The sequence below is a fragment of the Crassostrea angulata genome, chromosome 1 (assembly GCF_025612915.1).
Source record: "Crassostrea angulata isolate pt1a10 chromosome 1, ASM2561291v2, whole genome shotgun sequence".
In the NCBI taxonomy this organism is placed as follows: Eukaryota; Metazoa; Mollusca; class Bivalvia; order Ostreida; family Ostreidae; genus Magallana; species Magallana angulata.
Window position 1 is genome coordinate 4900157 of NC_069111.1, and position 20502 is coordinate 4920658.

The 20502-nt window shown below is 35.1% G+C and overlaps 1 protein-coding gene across 1 annotated transcript; it reads right to left on the bottom strand.

The window, feature by feature from the left end:
* Window positions 1-2845: 2845 nt before the first annotated feature.
* LOC128176558 (uncharacterized) lies at window positions 2846-20129 on the bottom strand. Its single transcript, XM_052842973.1, has 7 exons — window positions 20101-20129; window positions 18423-18586; window positions 17358-17468; window positions 16947-16986; window positions 14987-15111; window positions 4128-4178; window positions 2846-4020 (listed from the first exon to the last, which is right to left on the bottom strand). The coding sequence occupies exons 1-7, from the start codon at window positions 20127-20129 to the stop codon at window positions 2846-2848; spliced, it is 1695 nt and encodes a 564-aa protein (XP_052698933.1).
* Window positions 20130-20502: the final 373 nt, after the last annotated feature.

Genomic DNA, 20502 nt, shown 5'->3' on the forward strand with positions numbered 1-20502 from the left:
TCATTCCCGGGACTCGAACATTGAAGAGAAACTGCATCTTGCTTCCAAACAGATTCTTCCAAAGCGCAAGGCCCTTTCCTTAGCTTATAATTAAACATGGTCAGCAGTGTAAAAAAGGCTAACACAACTCGTCCGATAAGTAAAATCGCGCCTGCGTCACAGAGTCATGTGATAGTCGAAAATTCGATAAGCGGAATTTCAAAACTTACTTTGTATTAGCTATTAATAATGATTGGTATTTCATGCCTGATTATTTATTCAGAATATTTAATCCATATGAACTGTCATTTTTTTACCAACTAGTCTAGGAAGAATGTATGTAAATCGTTATTTGTAAGGAAATAATACAGAATGAAATAAAATTTGAATAAGTCGACCTTTGATATGTTTAGCAAACCTGGACATATTACAAAATATTAAACAATACTGTCACACATAAAATTTTTCCTTTTCATTCAGGAATGGTTCTGAAACAGCTAGAGCTGCTGACCCTTAAAAGGAATTGGGGTTTACAAGACTATGATCGTGCTCATGTAGCTTTGTCAATTTAATAAATTTAATGTTATTTGACCGTACTCTCAATTTAAAATTTTATACTTTTTCAGAATATGGTACAGCAATAGACTTAATGACCTTTAAATGAAAATTGGTTTTCAACAAAAAAATCCTGTAGCATGATTAAAGAATAAACACTATGCCGGATTATCATGCCAGTGCCAAGATGGCATTTTTGCATCCGCTTAAGATGCAGTTTCGTTGAAATCCATATGATACCATATGATAGACCATTGTTTAGAGAGTATATAACCACTTTTGTTTTTAGTGTGACATGTAAGATATTTACCTTTTAAAATTTATATCCCATAAGAGAATAATAATTCCCATAGGAAAAATAAATTTTCTACAGGAAATATTGAAAACCCTACAAGATTTTCTAAAAATTATGAAGGACTTTTATTTCGTGTAAATAAAAAGTATTTCCTGCAGGAATTTGATTCAGACGGGTAGTGTTCCTATAGGAGATTTAGATATCCTATCGGAATTTGAAATCCTATTGGAGTTTTGTTCAAATCCTATCGGAATTTAAAATCGTATTGGAAGTTCTTTCATTCCAGTAGGAAATGCGAAATGTCCTATAGGAAAAGTCAGTCAGAACTATAGGAAAAATTATTTACCTGTAGGAATTTATTTTTTAAAAGAAACACATACTTTGATTTTCTAGCTAGATATTTATTCCAACAATTCAAACGAAAATAAAATTTTATAAAAGAATACGCATATTTTGACCTGTATATCTTGCAAACAAATAATCAGAAGGTTGATATCTCAGGCAGAGAAACAGTGATTCAATTTCCACCGAACTATAAAACTATGAAATTAATTTCTACCGTGAAATGCTTATATTTTTAATTTATGTTCGTTCCACTCAAACGAACAAAAATAATTTATAAAATAAAACACAAACACGTATGTTAGGATGTGAAGCGCTCTGAAGTGCAGTTAACTTATTCATGAAAATACACAAATCTAAATGCATTGTTTTCCTCTTTATCATCATTTCTACAAAATGAAACAATAATTTAACATAATATTCCGATAAACATATACAGCAAATCGGGTAGGTGGGAATTAAGTTATCTGCACTGAAAAGAACCTTCGAATGGCTATATAACTTTCCGCGCTAACAACGGTCAGTTAAAACCCGTGCAATGAATATTTTAATGTCACCTGACAAGGTAACCAACAACTAACCAATAGATTACAGGTGTAAATAAACACGAACACGTGTTATTTTAACCTTTAATAAATGCATTTATGTACTTATTCGTTCCACTCAAACGAACATAAATTTATAAAATAAAACACAAACACGTATGTTAGGATGTGAAGCGCTCTGAAGTGCAGTTTACTTATTTCGAAAGACAAAGAAGAGTGGTAAAATGACTTGTATGTGAACATATAAATACCCATGTTTTGAGTTACAAATAATTTATCCTGAATGTTTTCTCTGACATAACCATCTTTAGCTTTTTCTTACCTCCACCGCCCGTGCTTTTTAAACAATTTGTCGTTAATACCAGCCGCTGCAGCTGAAGTTGCCTTGCCTGATCTTAGGCTATGAAGACCAAATTTACTTTTATCTAACCCTATTTCTTCAAAAGCGTGTAAGACAATTTCGCGTGCCCTGTTATAAGACAAAGGGCGATTATTTCTTTTTACTTTATAAACATTAGTATTTTTACAGAATGTCAGAGATCTGAAAAGATAATCTGAAAATTTAACTTCAACACCAAACAATAATATATATTCTTCCAACGTATGTAGAGGACAAGTGTCACCGTGAATTCTAGCAATACACAATTCATGACCTTCCTTATAAAGGTTTTTATAAAGGTCTTGCTTTTGACTGTATTAATTTTCATACAAACATCATTAAATGAAACATCAATAAGTCTAATATTTGCAAGTTCCGAAAATCTGAGGAAACCTGCAAAGAATTGGGCTTAGTTTTTGAAAGACTTTAAAATGTAAAATTGTTAACGCACGACGGACGACACACGACGACGGACGAAAAAAGATAACAATAGTTTCCTTGGGTGACCTTAAAGTTTGACAAAAAGGAGTTATCTAAATCAAGACTGATATTGAAAAAAATCTCTTGAAAAAGGAGTATTGTACTTTAAAATATATCATTGTCGAGTACTGCGCCTAGTACTAGTAGCAAATGCATGCAATAAAAACCTCCTACACTAGCTTGGTGTAGAGATCCACCTTGAACATGTCAATCATTTTTGTTACAGCAACTTCTTGTTGTTGAAAAACAGAAAGTCCTAAATTATAGATTTCAATTAGACGGTTCTTTAAGTTTTGCTTGGAAATTTATCCATTGCTTCTTTTTTACCACTAAAACAGGTTTATGGTCCTTTAATGGATTGCTTACAATTTCCCCCTTTTCGATCCACCCCTTTAAATCTTCTTGTTTGGAAAGTTCAAGCAGTTTATCAAAGTGATGTGTTCCAAACACGATAAGAGCCATTCTCTTTATAACGTCATGTTGTAATCTGTATGTTGACGTATCTTTCTTCACCACAAACTCGTTCAACAGTAGGGCTGTAATATTATCCTTTTCTTTCTTCTTAGGCTTAGTTCCACAGCACAGATTTTTATCACTGTCACTTTCTTTTATTTTGGTTTCGGAGGACTCTCTCTTTGTTGTTTTACTATTGTTGGAATTCTTATTGGTACCACAGCTGCATGACCTCAGTATTTCAAAAAGTCCTTCATTTGGATTGTCAATATTTATCTCCATTTGATTAAGACTCATATACACCAACATCAAGAACTTATTGCTTCTTTTACAATCTGCGGAAGCATGCATGTGTTCTAAATACGTTTTTAAATATTTTAGAGGAAGATTACAAAATTGCGTTGGACCAACCATTTGGAAAGCTTTGCATCTAGAAAACAAGGCACATATTTCTGGGTATCCCAATGAAAAGTCATTGCCTTTCAATGCTAGCTTTTCAACTTTACTAAAATTACCTTTTTCACCAAATTTCTCAAATTGTGAGTGCAAGATTTGAGTCCGATCTCCTGTTGTTAAACTCTTTAAAAGATTTATAAACTTGATATCATCCGTATTTGGAACAATAGATTTGACGAAATCATGGACATGTTCCATATCCTCATCTAGTGTTACGATTATAAATGCTGCGTTCCCAGAGTTTGACATGTTTTCATATGATTTCTTTATTTTATCTTTCAGCTGATCCTTTTCAATGTCCGTTATATCCTTAACGATCGCGTCATCAAAGATAACGGGTTGATTACCAACAGAAAATTCTAAAGGATTTCGAATGATTATTGGAGGTGTATTGGTGACACACTCATACACTTGTGCAGCTGTGGACGTTTTTCCAGATCCCCACTGTCCTATCAAGCAAAGTAGTTGTCCACCATTTTCTATGAAATTCACTCCTTTGTGAAATGCTGCTGATTTGTAGAAAGGCTCGTCTGAATCTGGTTGATGAAAGAAAATTAAGATAATTTACTACAATTTACGATATTTGTGTATTATAAGCATTCATTTCAGAAGAATGTTTCTTATGTTTAGAAATTGTTCAAACCATTTGGTGGAAGCAGCGGAAAACTTTCTTCATCTGTGTTCTGAGGCTTTTCTAAACAGAATAGTAAAAAAATCAAAGTACTGAAGAACTGACGGGGGTTGATTTTGTCGATGTTTATTTATTTTAAAATCAATGATATGTAGTTTCTAATTTGAATTACGAATATTTTTATAATGTGAATTTTTGGACTTTTTTGACAAGAATGTCGAGAAACCCCCATATGAATCATGTTAAATTATATTTAAAGATAAAATTAATTCAACCAAACTATGTATCAGTAATAAAATATTTCTCGAAAATTGTATGGATCCAAGCAATATTGAACTCTAGTCTCGTTCAACCAAACGCTAGGCTGACACCGTAAATCTCAGACAAGGATTTACGGAGTCAGCCGAGCGTCGAGTTGAACGAGACTATATTGAACTCTGGCGTAGGAATACATACGACTACAAAACATATTTTAATTGTTCGTACCATTTAAAATCTGACTTTTTTCAAGGTATTTAAAAATAAGTTTCATTGAAAAACAATGCTTTAGCATACATTATATCGAATTCATCAATCATTTTCAAGAACTAAGTATTGTCAGCAGCAATGATTTGTGATGAGGTCCAAACACTGTTTCACTTTCGGTTTGTCTTAGTAACTACATAGAAGAGTTGATTAAAATCAACTCCCAAAAACCGTTTAGCTATCTAAAGCAAGCATGTTGCGTAAGATGAATAATTGTAATATTAACATTTTCCTAAACAAACCTACATATTTATAAATATGCGAATGAGCTATCTGTGCTCTCATACTAATGAAACATAACATCATATTTGTTTTTCAAATGTTTCCACTCATGATACCGAACCATAGACAAAAAAATTGTAGGGGATCATAATCCAAAGAGTCCAAGTTTATTTGCAAAGAAAAGTATTCAATCATTGCATTTAAGGTCGTAATTCAATGAAACACATTTCATTGTTTTGAAAAAAATGGAGTACTAATTAAAAAAAAAACCTTGATTTAATGACCAATAATTTTGCACAGGTCAGGTTAAAAATCGCTATGACTGAAATACCCCCAACGGAGGACTCATTGGAGGAAGAAAGTGAAACATGAAATCATTTCCAGTGAAATACTAACTGTTTAATTTTTAGCCCTCCTCGTACAAATCATAAATTAAGATGATTTGACCAAGAATAAAAACTGATTAACATTAAGTGTTCATGGCGGATGTGAAAGAAAATAAGAAGGAATATTATTCAAATTGTAGGGTAATGATTCTGATTTTTCATCATTTATAAAAAAGTACATTATTTTAAGTAGTTCTTATGAGCAGTGGGACGGCGGCTACAATTTAATTTAAACATTAAGATTCATCAAAAGGAAACTACATTAGAACTTAACAAAGATATTTTACGTTAAATAATTCAGTTTCCAAAAAAATATATCAACTGTAGATTTTTGCTTTCATTTAGTTTTAATCTATTTTAATTGACTTTTTGGGCTATTGCACTATTGCAGTTTAAAAAGTTATCCTCACTTACAAGTTATATCATAAAATATTTTATTCCTTAAGAGTGTTTGTTTCTTGGTCTAAATGCAAAAGATGTACTGCAAATTCTAGTATTAAAAATACATTCAAGTGAATTTGGTATTTGAAAACTCGTACTAGTGAAACAAGACGCTCATGGGCCACATCGCTCATCTGAACAACAGCTCCTTGTATCGTTCTTTTCGATTTTTTTAAAATAAAAACCTTTTAAAATCATTGCAATATACATTCAATTACAGGTATATTCCAAGATTTGACAATATATAATAAAGGGATATGGTCACTATTTTGGTTATTTTCCCCTTTTATTTACTTCATTATTGAGTTCTGAACCCAGTATTTGTTCCGGGTCACAGCTTTAACAAAATAAAAACTTTACTATCTTACGATTCTTGCATAGTAATAGGAGGCTTGAATAATAATTTCACAATTTTCAGCATTGATGTTCTTGAAACAATCATTTCTATTTTGAACTTGGAACCCCTCCTGGTACATGCGGGGTTTATTCATATGCTGGACTTACTATCGACTCCATAATAATTATAAAAATTATTCATTTATTTCTATATCTTTTTAACCCGAATGATATAATTTGCGTAATTTATTGTGAAGATGTATCTTTATAAAACTTCTTTAAATAAATAAATCAATCAAATATTTCTTAGCATGAAAAAATACGCCACATATACCTTGTATGATGTAGAATCTCATCTATACATACAAGCTTTGGTATGAATATTGGTATTTCTGGTGCAGTAGTACTTGAGAAAAAGATTGTTTAACACAAAAACCCTATTTCATTGTATCGCAATTATCTCTCTTTCAAAAAGGATCTTGTAATTTATTTTTTACAGTTTAGAATCCCCTTCCAATAAGGATCATTTTTACTAAGTTTGGTTAAATTTCGCCCAGTGTTTCTAGAGAAGAAGTATAAAAATGTGAAAAGTTTACAGACGGAATGGCGAACGGACAGCAGGTGATCAGAAAAAGCTCACTTGAGGTCTTAAGAAAGGAAATAGCCAATCAAACTGAACTTAGAATCAAACTGAACTTAGTCAATTGTAGTTCCATATATATAGAGACAATTCCTTTTCTTTCTTCCTTTTTGGCACCTTATTTTAGGACTATAGTATTGGGATTGTATTGGTTTTAGTATTGGTATGTGGATGATGCAACTTCCTGGATGGTGCTGAGCCTGTTTGTCAACATCTGGAACCCACGTGTACTTGGGGGTAGGTATGTTTACTCTCAATTATCTCTCTTAGAAGCCGCATAAGGCGTTTTTTTTCTGATCTAAAATTTTTCTTGAAGCATTTAACTAAAATTTCTCTTTGATGAATTATATGCTGAGAGTATAGTTAATTAATTAACTGAATTAAAGCTATATAGTAACATAAAGTGAAATTAATTCCTTGTGTGAGACCTTGAACCTTCAGTTCAGGTTAGCTAAATCTGTGCATTGGTTAATTAAGTGAAAAACTCAAAGCACGTCGTTGATATTTATTATCCCCTCGCACAACTTGTTGCGAGAGTGATATAACATCGCTGCTCTCTGTGTGTGTGTGTGTGTGTGTGTGTGTGTGTGTGTGTGTGTGTGTGTGTGTGTGTGTGTGTGAGCTCTTAAGCAAAATTTCAAGAAAACCCTCGGATCAATTTTCATCAACTTTTATTCACTTCTATGGCAAGTAAATTGATTCAGAATTTATAAATAATCGTAAAAAGCGAAGTTAAAACAGAAATTTCATATACGACTTTACAAAGGTCATATCCGGTGGATTTATGTACGACTTAAAAGTGAATCGCTACCGTATGCTGTTCAAATCAACACCTCTACATTTTTGGGGATTTAAATTTGGCAAAGGTAAAAAACCCAAATGTTTGTAGTATTGGAGGGTTAGAAGATTGACCATAGTTAAAAGTTGAAGCGGGCAAGAGATTAAAGTCATCCAATTTACATCGAAACAACAGTCAACTTTCGGACAAATTTTTCTGTATTACAATAAAACTAGTCCAAAATTCAGATAAGATTTTGACAGATATCTCATTAATTTATCACGCAAAATTGTTGCATATTAATAATAGCTGCATATCTACTACTAAGGGTCGACATACGAGTAGCGACTAGAATTGTCAATCAGAACACACTAAAGATCGCTAGATCTTCAGTTACGTTTCATAATGTATACGGATTGTTTATTTATGCTTATATAAAAATGAATGGCACTAAATGAATTTAAATTATAAAATGTGTTGAGATTTTGCTAGGAATAGGAAAACTGTGCAACCATGTAAATGTAACTTCCCCCTCCACCAATTTATACACCACAAAGCTTGGGGATTGGGATAAAATAGATATAATGAATTAAAAGTGGTTTGTGTCATATTATTTTAATCTGATATGTTTACATGTATTTTCTTGAATAATGCATTTCCCCTTACAACAAGTCATGTCGCGAGGGGATGCTTCGCTTAGCGGTGCCCTTGTTATAGCATTGAATCATGCTTTTTTGAAGTATACAGTCTCATAACTGCAGCAGTGTTTACATACAAATTGAGTATCCTAAGGGTAAGTTTATATTAATAGAAGAGCCACAGTAACAGCCACAAGCGTGAACTTTGATTTTCGCTTGTGACGTTGCAATTTACAGCGTTCAACGTTTGTGGCGTCATAATAAAACTCGTCATTTTAACCTTTGAGTACCCTGTGTGTACTACAGTGTTATAACTGTCGTAGCTTTGAACACACTTTACAAGCAAAAAATGTTTGGAATGTAAATATAAGCTGTTAATAATAGATACAGATAGTGGCATTAATGACAATAGGCTTAAACTTGACTCTATTGCACATTCATCTCGTGGTGAGCAAGCACATTTTTTACGCAATCGTATACAAATGGTATCTCATATAAAAGCAATATTTTTGTGTCAAAGAGTGTAAGACATTTTTCATGTGGTTTTTATTATGATAAAATAAATTTTGACATGGTCCCTGTATGCACAGGTTTGCGGGAGTTATCGCTCTTTGCGCAATCCCATGCGCAATTTTTGCAGTTAAGTTTTGGCGCCATATATATATTTTATTAGCTTACTGCTGATTCAACCAAAACGGCCCATAACATCTTTTATTAATAAAAATATCTCCTCATTCTGCATCTACTGCTGCTGATTTGCGACAAAAGGCTAAAGGGTGGACGGAAGTTGACATCTTTGCGTCATCTTTTGGGATATCCCTTTTCTGATTGGTGCATTTTTTCCCTAATAAAATACTGCAAAAAATGCACCAATCAGAAAAGGGATATCCCAAAAGATGACGCAAAGATGTCAACTTCCGTCCACCCTTTAGCCTTTTGTCGCAAATCAGCAGCAGTAGATGCAGAATGAGGAGATATTTTTATTAATAAACGATGTTATGGGCCGTTTTGGTTGAATCAGCAGTAAGCTAATAAATCGAGTGACCGATCGGACGGCGGAGATGATCGCAGAAAAATGTTACCGCTGAGTTATAAGCGAAAATTCACGGCGATGTGACAGTTTTAAAAAAATCCAAGATGGCGGGGATGGGTACCTTGTGTATTATTAGGTAAGCGGTGTATTATTTTTATTATGAGAAAAATATATGACGTCAGGTGCCTGTGCTTAGAACTACATAAACGTAAGATGCAACTTCTTCAGAATATTGATGCTTGCAAACAGACTATAGCGGCAATGCAAGAGAAAGACAGCCATGGCCAAAGCCCAAGTACAACTCGCGCACCTAAGAATCATGCGACTGCTTCTGGAGTTGAGCCTACACCGAATGTACAACCCCTGCAAGGTACGGTTGACCTCAGTAATCTTATGAACTTGTTCCCCTCTCATGTTTCTACTGCATTTACACAATGCCCATCCAGTAATAAAGGGAAAGTAAGACTCGCTCATAACTACGTTTGGCTTGACCCCATTATGCAACAAGAGAAGGATGATCTTCTCACTCTTACCAACACTGGAGTGAAGATTAACAAAAAGCTTGATCGTGACTATTATAAACTGTCCATTGAACAGTGGGGCTATGGTAATGCTGCCATTATGCAGGAAATGATCATTAATCAGGAACTGGATGACCAGGGAGTGCGCGACTACCTGGAGTATACCAAGTACATTAATCGCTTATTCAACAAGTATGTCAAAGGTAGTGTCCTTCTCTTTGACCGTGAGTACAGAGAATTGCAATTCAAGGAAAAGTTTCGATGGGGTGTATCTCGTCCTCACCTTCAGGCTTTTCAACTGATCTCTAAACCCAACAGCCTTACCATGCAGACCCTGCAAGGATCATTGGGAACAAACGCTAAGAAGGAGGGTACCTCCAAGCAGAAAGGAAGTCGACGTGGTCCATTCACACCTGACGGCAAAGAGATTTGCAGGAAATTTAATATGGAAACATGTGACTTTACCAACTGTAAATTGCAACATTGTTGTTTTGTTTGTTATTCACAAACTCATAATGCTCTGTCTCACCCAAAAAACTAGGGAATGGGACAGGTTACTGCTCTGACTCCTCCTCAGGGTTAAAGTATTCTGTTTGGGAATTTTATTTACAAGATGATTTTGATCACAACTTCTTATGTGAGGGGATAAAAGAGGGCTTTAGAATTATTGATGAGGGAGCTGAGCAGCGACTTGTCCCATGTGAAGTTGATAATTATCAGTCATGTTTTCAATATGCAGAACAAGTTGAGAAACAGATACTGTATGAATTGTCAAATGGAAATTATGTGGCCATGATGCTAGTCGCCCGTTGCATATGTCTATTAATGATTATGTACAGTCGGATACTTCTTGTTCATACATGGATTTACGTGTTGTTAGTAAGCTCATTAGTGAAGGTTGTTATCTTGCAAAGATAGATCTACAGTCTGCTTATAGATCAGTCCCTATTCACCCTTCTAACTATTGGGCTACTGGGTTAAAATGGCAGTTTGTAAATGCTACGTCGCCAACATATTTGTATGACACTAAGCTTCCCTTTGGCGCTGCTAAAAGCCCTCAAATTTTTCAACGGCTTAGTAGTGCAGTCTGTAGAATTTTAAAGAAAGTGTATGGTTATACTGCAATTGCTTATCTTGATGATTTTTTGATTTTTGGGAAAAACTATTATGAATGTTCAAGAGCAATGTATACCCTTCTTAGCCTACTTAGAGAGCTAGGTTTTGCTATTAACTGGTCCAAGGTTGAAGGTCCTTCCCAGCAGCTGGTATTCCTGGGGGTGGTAGTAGATTCAGTGACAATGACTCTATCCTTGCCATCATCAAAGCTACAAGATTTCAACACTTTACTGGGAACTTTTTCTCGGAGAAAGCGAGCTAGTATTAGACAGTTAGAAACACTTATTGGAAAGCTCAATTGGGCCTCTCAAGTGATCTGTGGTGGTCGTACCTTTCTCCGTCGAGTTTTGGATTTGAAGAATGCTGTGACTGAGAGACATCATAAAGTGTTGCTCACTGAGGATTTCTTTGCAGACCTTCAGTGGTGGATATCATTTATGTCGATATTCAACGGCACGTGTCGTATACAGGATCCACGCCCCATCACCTCACTCCAGACGGATGCTTCTTCTGAGGGAGGTGGAGGATACTACAATGGAGACTACTTCTACATTAATTGGCCATTAGATCTACCAGCTTGTGCCATGGCCCATATTAATGTTAAAGAATTTATCGCTATTTTCTTGTCTGTGTGTAGGTGGGGTAAATACTTTGTGAATAGTAAAGTGATCATACATAGTGATAATTCTTCTGCCGTGTCGTGGATTAACAAAGGAACTTCCAGGATTCCCCTTGTACAGTTCATGTGCCGCATTCTGTTCTGGATATCTGCCCTGTATAATTGTGTTATCAGTGCTAAATACTTACCAGGCAAACAAAACAACATTGGGGATGCATGTTCCCGTCTCCATGAGCCGGGTCAACTTACAAAACTGTATTCCTTAGTGCCTTCCCTGCAACACGATAACTTTTCTATTGCAACATTGTTGTCTCATATGTCATTACCATTTATCTTTGCCAGGTGGATTCACTGTTCAGTCCCTACAAGACCAAGCATCTGCTTTGAAAAGAAAGGCATGGGCTAACTCAACAACTTCCACTTATCGCACTCATATGAAGACTTACCTGGATTTTTGTGACCATATCAGTGTGCCCCCACTACCAGCAACTTCAAAAACATTACAGTTATATGCGACTTACTTGGCCAAAGTGAAGTGTTTCAAATTTTGTTCAATTCAGCAATACTTGAATATTATACCACACATGCACAAACTTTGTGATCTATCAGACCCTATTCCAGAGGATTACCAGTTAAAATATTTGCTCATGGGTATTAAGCGAGAATTGGGTACCGCCCAATTTCCTGTCGATTCGATAACACCATCACATCTTCTCCGGATGAGATCTTTCCTTGACTTTTCATCAGTTGAAGACTCGGGCTTTTGGTGTGCTTGTTTAATAGCCTTTTATGGTCTGCTTCGTCCAGGCACCATTGCAATTACAGGCTCTTTTGAGGCATCAAAACATGTCAGAAGAGTTGATTTGATGCCCTGTTCATGGGGCTACCTACTTTGTTTACGACATACAAAGATAATTCAGTTTCGAGAAAGAGAGCTTAATGTTATCCTTCCTCAAGTTACTGGGGAAATGTGTCCGGCATCAGCCCTGCAGGCTTACCTTCATCTTACAAGAGGAGCAGATCTTTTTGGGCCTCTTCTTCTCTCAGGAAAAGGTTCCGTTTTTACCTACAGCATTTTCCGCCAAAAGCTTCATTCCATACTTGTACAAGCAGGAATTGATGACAGTAACATCAAGGGTCATTCTTTTCGACGTGGTTGAGCCACCTGGTTAAGTCAGATTGGTGTGCCGGTGAATCAGATCAAAGCGATTGGATACTGGTCGAGTGATGCAGTGCTAAGATACATTGACCCTCACTTTTCAAATTTTCTAGATACCATGGTCCTCTTTGGTAAATCACTTCCCAATGCTAAATAGACTAGTCTTTTTGTTACTTATAACCTTCCAATTCAAGATATGTTACAAATCAGTTTTCTTATCTTCCCCACAAATTTTGGGATTGGGGGTTTTTGTAACTATTATTTTTCTCATATTCATTAATCATGTTTTACATGTATATGCGTTTGATGTATTTTTTGTCAATAAATTTCACGCCACTTTGATTACTTGTTCTATTGGTAACAGGACTTGAGTCAAAGTGGTTTTTATTATGATAAAATAAATTTTGACATGGTCCCTGTATGCACAGGTTTGCGGGAGTTATCGCTCTTTGCGCAATCCCATGCGCAATTTTTGCAGTTAAGTTTTGGCGCCATATATATGCAAGCTGTTCGGCGAGCAGCTCTTTTTTCTCCCACCCACCCAACCCAATTTTGCTTCCATTTAAAGTAGCATTACTTTGTGGCTGCACTGCCTTTTTGTATGTTTGGTAATTTTTGTAATGTGTGTATGGGGTTTTTGTAACTATTATTTTTCTCATATTCATTAATCATGTTTTACGTGTATATGCGTTTGATGTATTTTTTGTCAATAAATTTCACGCCACTTTGATTACTTGTTCTATTGGTAACAGGACTTGAGTCAAAGTCTCAATTTGGTAAGAAAATTTGTATTATCAAAATCTTTCTTTGCGCTATGCAAAAACCTAATGAAAATCAACGTTTTCGCCTGTTGGAATGTTAAAGGATAGCTGAGATTGCCCCTAACGTTATTGCAGAACATTTTGGGTTCACAAAACACTAATTATAAACGGCCATTATTGAGACGTTTCCAACAAATTTGGCAACACTTTGAATCCACCATGTTCAGGATGTCCCCGTCTGACGTCAGTTCGGTAAGATAACCATATCAGATTCATGTATCTACGACAGCTAATTTGACTGTTCGTCGTCTTAAGCGCACAAGTGCAGGAACTGTATGTAATCACTTGCGTAAGCATAACAACATACCTAGACGTTCTTCGATACGTCAAATACTGCTTCAACGTTATCGACCTGCTTGATTAGTATTGTGTCGGAGACATCTAAGGTATCGATTTCAAGACTTGACCAATGTTTTGCTCACTGATGGAGGTCCACAGTGAAGGTCGCAGGTTTAACGCCGGGATGGTGAGCGTTACTCGGATGCGTGTATAGTGCAACGTCGACAATTTGATGGCGGTAGCGTAATGATGTAGATTGGTATTACAGCACGCGATGGGACCCATTTATAGATAATCGATGGAGACCTGCCAGTGAAGCATTCACTATAGAGATAAAATAACCCTATTTCATGTGATACTTTTTATACGGAGACAATAAAATCACATTACCCAGCAACAGGATAACGCCAGACCGCATGTTGCCCGTGCGCATGTTCTCGGATACTTTATTGCCCAGCAGAATGTTGATGCCCAGCCTTGGCCAGAAGCTTCACCAAATTTGGGTTGAAATAGAAAGACGGCTACGTCATTTGCTTAACCAGCCGGTGTCGTTCGACGATTTTAGCCAGGAATTGGTCAATATTTATAACGACACTCCCTGGATATTTTTTTGAACAATTCAAGTGTCATAAATAAGACGCCGGTGTCAAACATGCGTAAATGTAAATGGTGGTCAAACGCGGTATTAATTCTCTGAATCGCCTTTCAAGTACTAGTGCTTTTTTTTATAACGTCCTGCAATTTACGTTTTATGCACATATTTGTTAGCAATAAATTTGTGAATTATGATACTGAATTTGATGTATCGTCATTGATATTTTATTCTTATCTTTTATACTTTGAATTATGCACAGGTTTTTTTCTGCTGGCAATATAAGCTCTCCTCGACGGTGTTTGAAATATTCCAATTTACAGAAATAAGTCACAATGAATTGATTTTTTATCAGTAATGAGGTTTTATGTATAGATTTAGAGTTAAAAAGAAACTAAAAACTCTATTTATCAAAGCCTTCCTTTTAAGCAAGTTTACTGTATTACGAATATTTTGTTATCTTTTGAGTACACCTGGGTTGATATTATAATATTGACACTAGAGTTCAAACATATGTTTTAATATTCAAAGAAAAACATCTAATCAGAATTTGTAAAGAGTGTAAATAATTGATCGTTATGTTAGTCAGGTGAGCAATGTAACCCCCGGGGTTTCTTGTTAATTCATATTATAAAATAAGTTATATTCATTTATTTCAGCAACTTCAAAAAAAAAGTAAATGAAAGTTTTCAGGCTTATCATTAGAAAAACAGTTTTGCAAATGCTGTTTATTTAAATTCGTCGAACCACAAAGTAATGCCTTACTTTTTATTTTTCTCCGAATTCGATGCACAGCACAGCCCACGATGAGGAGACCGAGAATTAATACTCCTACTCCGACAAGGATCCATGGCAGTGGAAGGATATTTTCACTAGATTCACTAGAAACTCTAAAAAAGGACATATCTTTAAGTATGCGACTATATTATTAAGGAAGATAGGTCAAATATGACATGTCTTAGTTGATGTTAGCTTCATGTTTAAAAATGTAACTATACTCTGTCCCAAGATATTTTGGATTCACATTTGGCTTAATTGCTTGATATTTATAAATACCTCAGGATTTCTCAGTCAAAACGCCCCTTTTAGCTTATCAGGTTTCAATACAATGCTAAAAAATGTGATGTCTACGGAGATTTTGTATTGCAGCAAGCCCGGGTGATAACGTTGAAATATTGCACGATGTATTCCGAGTGTATTCCGAATGGAGAAAAGATTTAAACATTCCCCAATATAAATCTCCGTAAGGAATCTGTTTTCGGTCCTGTGAATTTTTTCGAGTGACAGTTGATAATGTGTCAATGAAATTACCTTGAAAAATATCCCTTTCAACTATTTTAATTGCACTTCTTTCACAGGTAAGTGTATTTTTATTAAAAATCGTCCAAATGTGCTGCATAAATATCTTGGGACAGACTATAGACAGACGTCAAAGTTCAAACCAAATAACCTGACAAAGAAAGTGTTGTATTTACTGTTACCCGATAAATTCAAACTTACAGCATGACAATACATTTGATAGAGATAGTTTTTGTAACGCAATCGAGGTAGATATGTGTCAATTCGTATTGAACTAGCGAACCCAAATCATGGTTTAACTGGTCGGTGAGCAATGTGTACCGCGAACAACTTTCCCATCAGTGAGTAAAAAGCAACACGTGTGATTTACTACATCTTAACATTTTACAATTAACATGTGGTTTAGACTAATTAGTCCCCTACCGGTTTTCACCGGAGGGGACTATAGCTTTCCTCTGCGTCCGTCAGTCCGTCTGTCCGTTCGTCCGTCCGTCTGTCTGTCCCACTTCAGTTTTCCACACTTTTTTCTATATGCATTTGAGGAATAATATGAAATTTGCTGAACAGCTTCAAAATGTCAAACTACAGATCAAGTTTACACGTTTGTAGCGTCTGGTTGACATATTTTTCAGAAAATTAATTTTTTATATTCCAATTTTTAGCTCACCTGAGCTGAAAGCTCAAGTGAGCTATTCTGATCACATTTTGTCTGTCGTCCGTCTGTCTGTCCGTCTGTCCGTCCGTCTGTCTGTGTGTAAACTTTTCACTTTTCAAGAACCACTGGACCAATTTCAACCAAACTTGGCACAAAGCATCCTTAGCATAAGGGGATTCAAAGTTGTGAAAATTAAGCACAACGCCTTTTTACAAAGGGAGGTTATTAAGAATTTATGAAAATTTTCGAGAAATTTTTAAAAATCTTCTTCTCAGAAACTATAGGACCAGTAAAGCTGACCCTTGTGGGGAAGCATACTCAGGTACTGTAGATTCAAAGTTGTGATAATCATGACCCCTGGGGGTAGGGTGGGGCCACAATGGGGGGGGGTCGAAGTTTAACAAACAGGTTTACGTTTTTTGGTCATTTTCAATTAAATTAAGTTTTAATATCGCGAAATATATTTTTTGAGTCAAGGGGCCTTTTTGGAGCTTTTTTTGTTTTTGCAAAAAGGACTGTTTAATAGAGCTTTTTTCATTTTGTTTTTACTTTTTTTAAGCATAGAATTGTTGATATGCAAAAAAATATATTAAATATATTTTTCATAAAATCAAGAATGTAATACATTTATTTAGCTTTAATGTATATCCGTCATACACAAATTTCAATACTATCATTCCTCTTTTGAAAAGTTTCCTTTTTCTAGACAACATTAATAATATAAATATGATATGTAATGATTATGATATTTTTATAGAGAGTAGTACTCACTTTTCATTACCTGTAAACGTTTTATTCAAACATGCTGGATCTGAAATGAGTAATGAAAACGCCTTTTAAGTGATCAACATTTACATGTAATGTCGAAGTAATTCAATATTATATAAGCCATTTATAGTTATTTCCCATAAATTGTCTTTCTTTCAAAAAGGACTATATTTTGTTATAAATGCATAAAAGTACAAAATAATATAATTATACAATGCATATATATGCATTCATATTTACTATATAAAACACCACTGTATACTCAAATACAGAGATTGACAATCTCGTGGTTTGATTTTCCATTAAATATATTGAGGTGACGAACTTAAGCTTTCAGTCAGACAGAGACTGTCTGGGTTTTTTCTTTATATCATACAAAAATTGATTAGCATGAGAAATGACCGCGACTCTTACACTTATAGACTTCATTGGACAGAAACAAAAAGTCTGGACAGGATCCGGTGGACACATTGCATGGAACTGTGTCCAAAGTGTTGGCCCCTGTGTTGTATTCAGGACAGTAATCTATTAAAAAGTCAAACCAGGAAGTTAAATATAAAACAGTCACGTTAATGAAACGTGAGTGAATAACCGCCAAAGGTAAACAAATTTTGTACTTGGGCAAAGTCACATAATGATCACAAGACTAGCGGGAAGTAAATATATTGCAACAGCTTTATAAACAGCATGTCGTCTACAGTGTTAATGTACTCAACGACTTGTAATCTTTTTTATTCAAACAATATATTGATTTATCATTGATAGTTCAGAAGTAGCATTCAATTAACATACGTACGCGTTTTCGATAATCTTTTTAAAAAATCAGTGAAAAGAAAAAAATCGTTTCCACACTAGTTAGTGTAATGAACAATTGGTCGTAAAGTTACAAGAAACTACAATGCATACAGTATTGAAAAGATGCAAAAGACATTTACTAAAAATGTTTTAATGTTAGAAAAATAGGTGTAATGCTATGCCTACATGTACAATCACGTTTATAAATATAAAATGGGTGATAATGTACAGTACCGATCAAACCCAACCTAACACCAGAGTAAACCCCAACTAAACCCCGGGTTTACTTTGGGTTTACTTTTTGAAAATTTGGGTCAACTCGGGGTTTACTTAGGGTTTACTTTGGGTTTACTCGAGAATTGCTTTTAGAGTCAATTATACACACTGAAGTGTGAAGCAGACCTGTATTTTTCCTTATTATCTAACTGCACTTGATTCCTGCCCCTTGTATATTCCGAATACACATGTAGCGTCTGCTTTCAGGGTATACTTTTGATCGGTGTTTACTCTCTGTGTCCAATCCGGGTTTACTTGGGGTTTACTATGGGTTTACTCTAGGTCCACTCTAGTAAACCCATAGTTAACCCAGAAAGTAAACCCAGGGTTCAGTTGGGGTTTACTTTCTGTAAGGTTGGGTCTGATCGGTACTGTACCAGGTACATATAGTAATGATTGAATTCTTACTTGGTTGAACCCAGACAGACTGTATACATATCTCTCCTGATATATTCCTTTCGTTTTGGATACAATGATAGACATTGATGGGATCCTGACAGTAAAAGGAATTTTTACCCTTCTCATATACGGTTTTATTAAACGAACAAGGCGTTTTTCGTTCCTTAATATGGCTTCATTCAATTTGTTTAATCTTTTTATAGTATTGAGCATGTAATGAAATGCTTATCTGTGCTATTTTTTCAATAGGGGTGACAGATAAAAAAATGCTTATAGCGAAGTACATAGAAGCGTTTGATAGGGATTAACTCCAGAAAAGTTTTTACGTAATGTTTTGACTGACCTTTGTCCAATCAGATCGTAGATGGGCGGAGTTAAGACATTGCCGCTCGTGACTTGAATGAGAGAGAGAGAAAGAGAGAGCATAGTATGGTGACATATCTCTGTACCTTGTGTGCAAGTTATTTTTCTATCAAATATGTTGACATGCAAGATCATTATGTCAACAAGCAACATAACTATGTTGACATGCAAGAAAATTGCAATCAGATAAGAATTATACAAAATCTAAAAAATCTCAAATATCGCCCACCTGTGACATCCAAGATGCTAGATGCTACATTTTCATGGCGACATGCAATTTATTTATGTTTACATGCCAGATAGATATGCTTACATGCAACTTATTTATGTCAACTTGCAACTTATTTATGTCAACATGCAACTTACGTATGTTGACATGCAAGATAAATATGTTGACATGCAACTTAGTTATGTTTACACGCGAGATAAATATGTTGACATACAACTTATAAGTTGTATGACAACATAACTAAGTTACATCTCAACATAAGTAAGTTGCATGTTAACATATTAAACATGCATGTTAACGTAACTAAGTTGCATGTCGACATAAAAAAGTTGTATGTTAACATAAAAAAGTTGCATGTTGACATCAATAGGTAGCGTATTTAGCATCTTGGATGTCAAATGTTGGCGATATTTGAGATTTTTAAAAACTCTTATTTGATTGCAGTTTTCTTGCATGTCAACATAGTTATGTTGCATGTTGACATAACTATCTTGCATGTCAACATCTTTATCTTGCATGTTCACATAATTAATAGAAAAATAACTAGTACACAAGAGGCAGAGATATGCCACCATAAGAGAGAAAGAGAAAGAATTGAGTAAATTATAAGTGATGCCGATGAAGAAATCTCGATATAAAATTTACATGTATATCCTAAATTGGTATAACTTTAATTAATAAAAGCGTTTTAAAGAACGACTGTGAAAATTTCTTTAACCGTGGGACAACAGTGTACATTTATAAGAAAGACGTAACTAACCAACTTAATTTCCTGGCATGAAGTCCGAGAATACGGGCATTAAATATTTTGAAATGCAAACGAACGATAACTTATGAATTTAGATGTAGTGAAAAGGAAAGGCAACGCAGGCGGATGCTTAGTGGAAAAATAAAACAATGGCGGACGTATTCGTCCTGAGGTAGAGAATGTTTCTCACTGAGGAACCATGAGGAAAGTACGTTATACAAAGTAAATTTACAACCTATATTTAATTCCAGGAAGATTCGGCATACTTTGATTAGATAACTAACGGTAACACTTGTAATGAAAACAGTTTCTTAAATATTCGTACAGTCTTCGATGATTGACATTACCTTTCCCCATTATCTATAAATATAGACATCGTTGTTCACCGGTTAAAGAATTTCAAAACACCTCAAAGTTACATAAATTTATAAGATATACTAGACCTTGATTTGTCACTTTATAACTATTGATAGATAGTTCGCTCATCTGCGTCATCTATGATTTACTCCATTAACTCTCTCTCTCTCTCTCTCTCTCTCTCTCTCTCTCTCTCTCTCTCTCTCTCTCTCTCTCTCTCTCTGCATTCAGTCCCCGTCATCTGTTGTGTACACACTGTGTGATGCTGACAGGAACACAAGGAACATGACAATCACTGTAACTACACAATACCAGAGATCTCTGAGAGATTCCAGGTGTAAACACAGCGGGTCATCAACATGTGGCGTGTGCTCCTGTAGCAGCTTTTGATT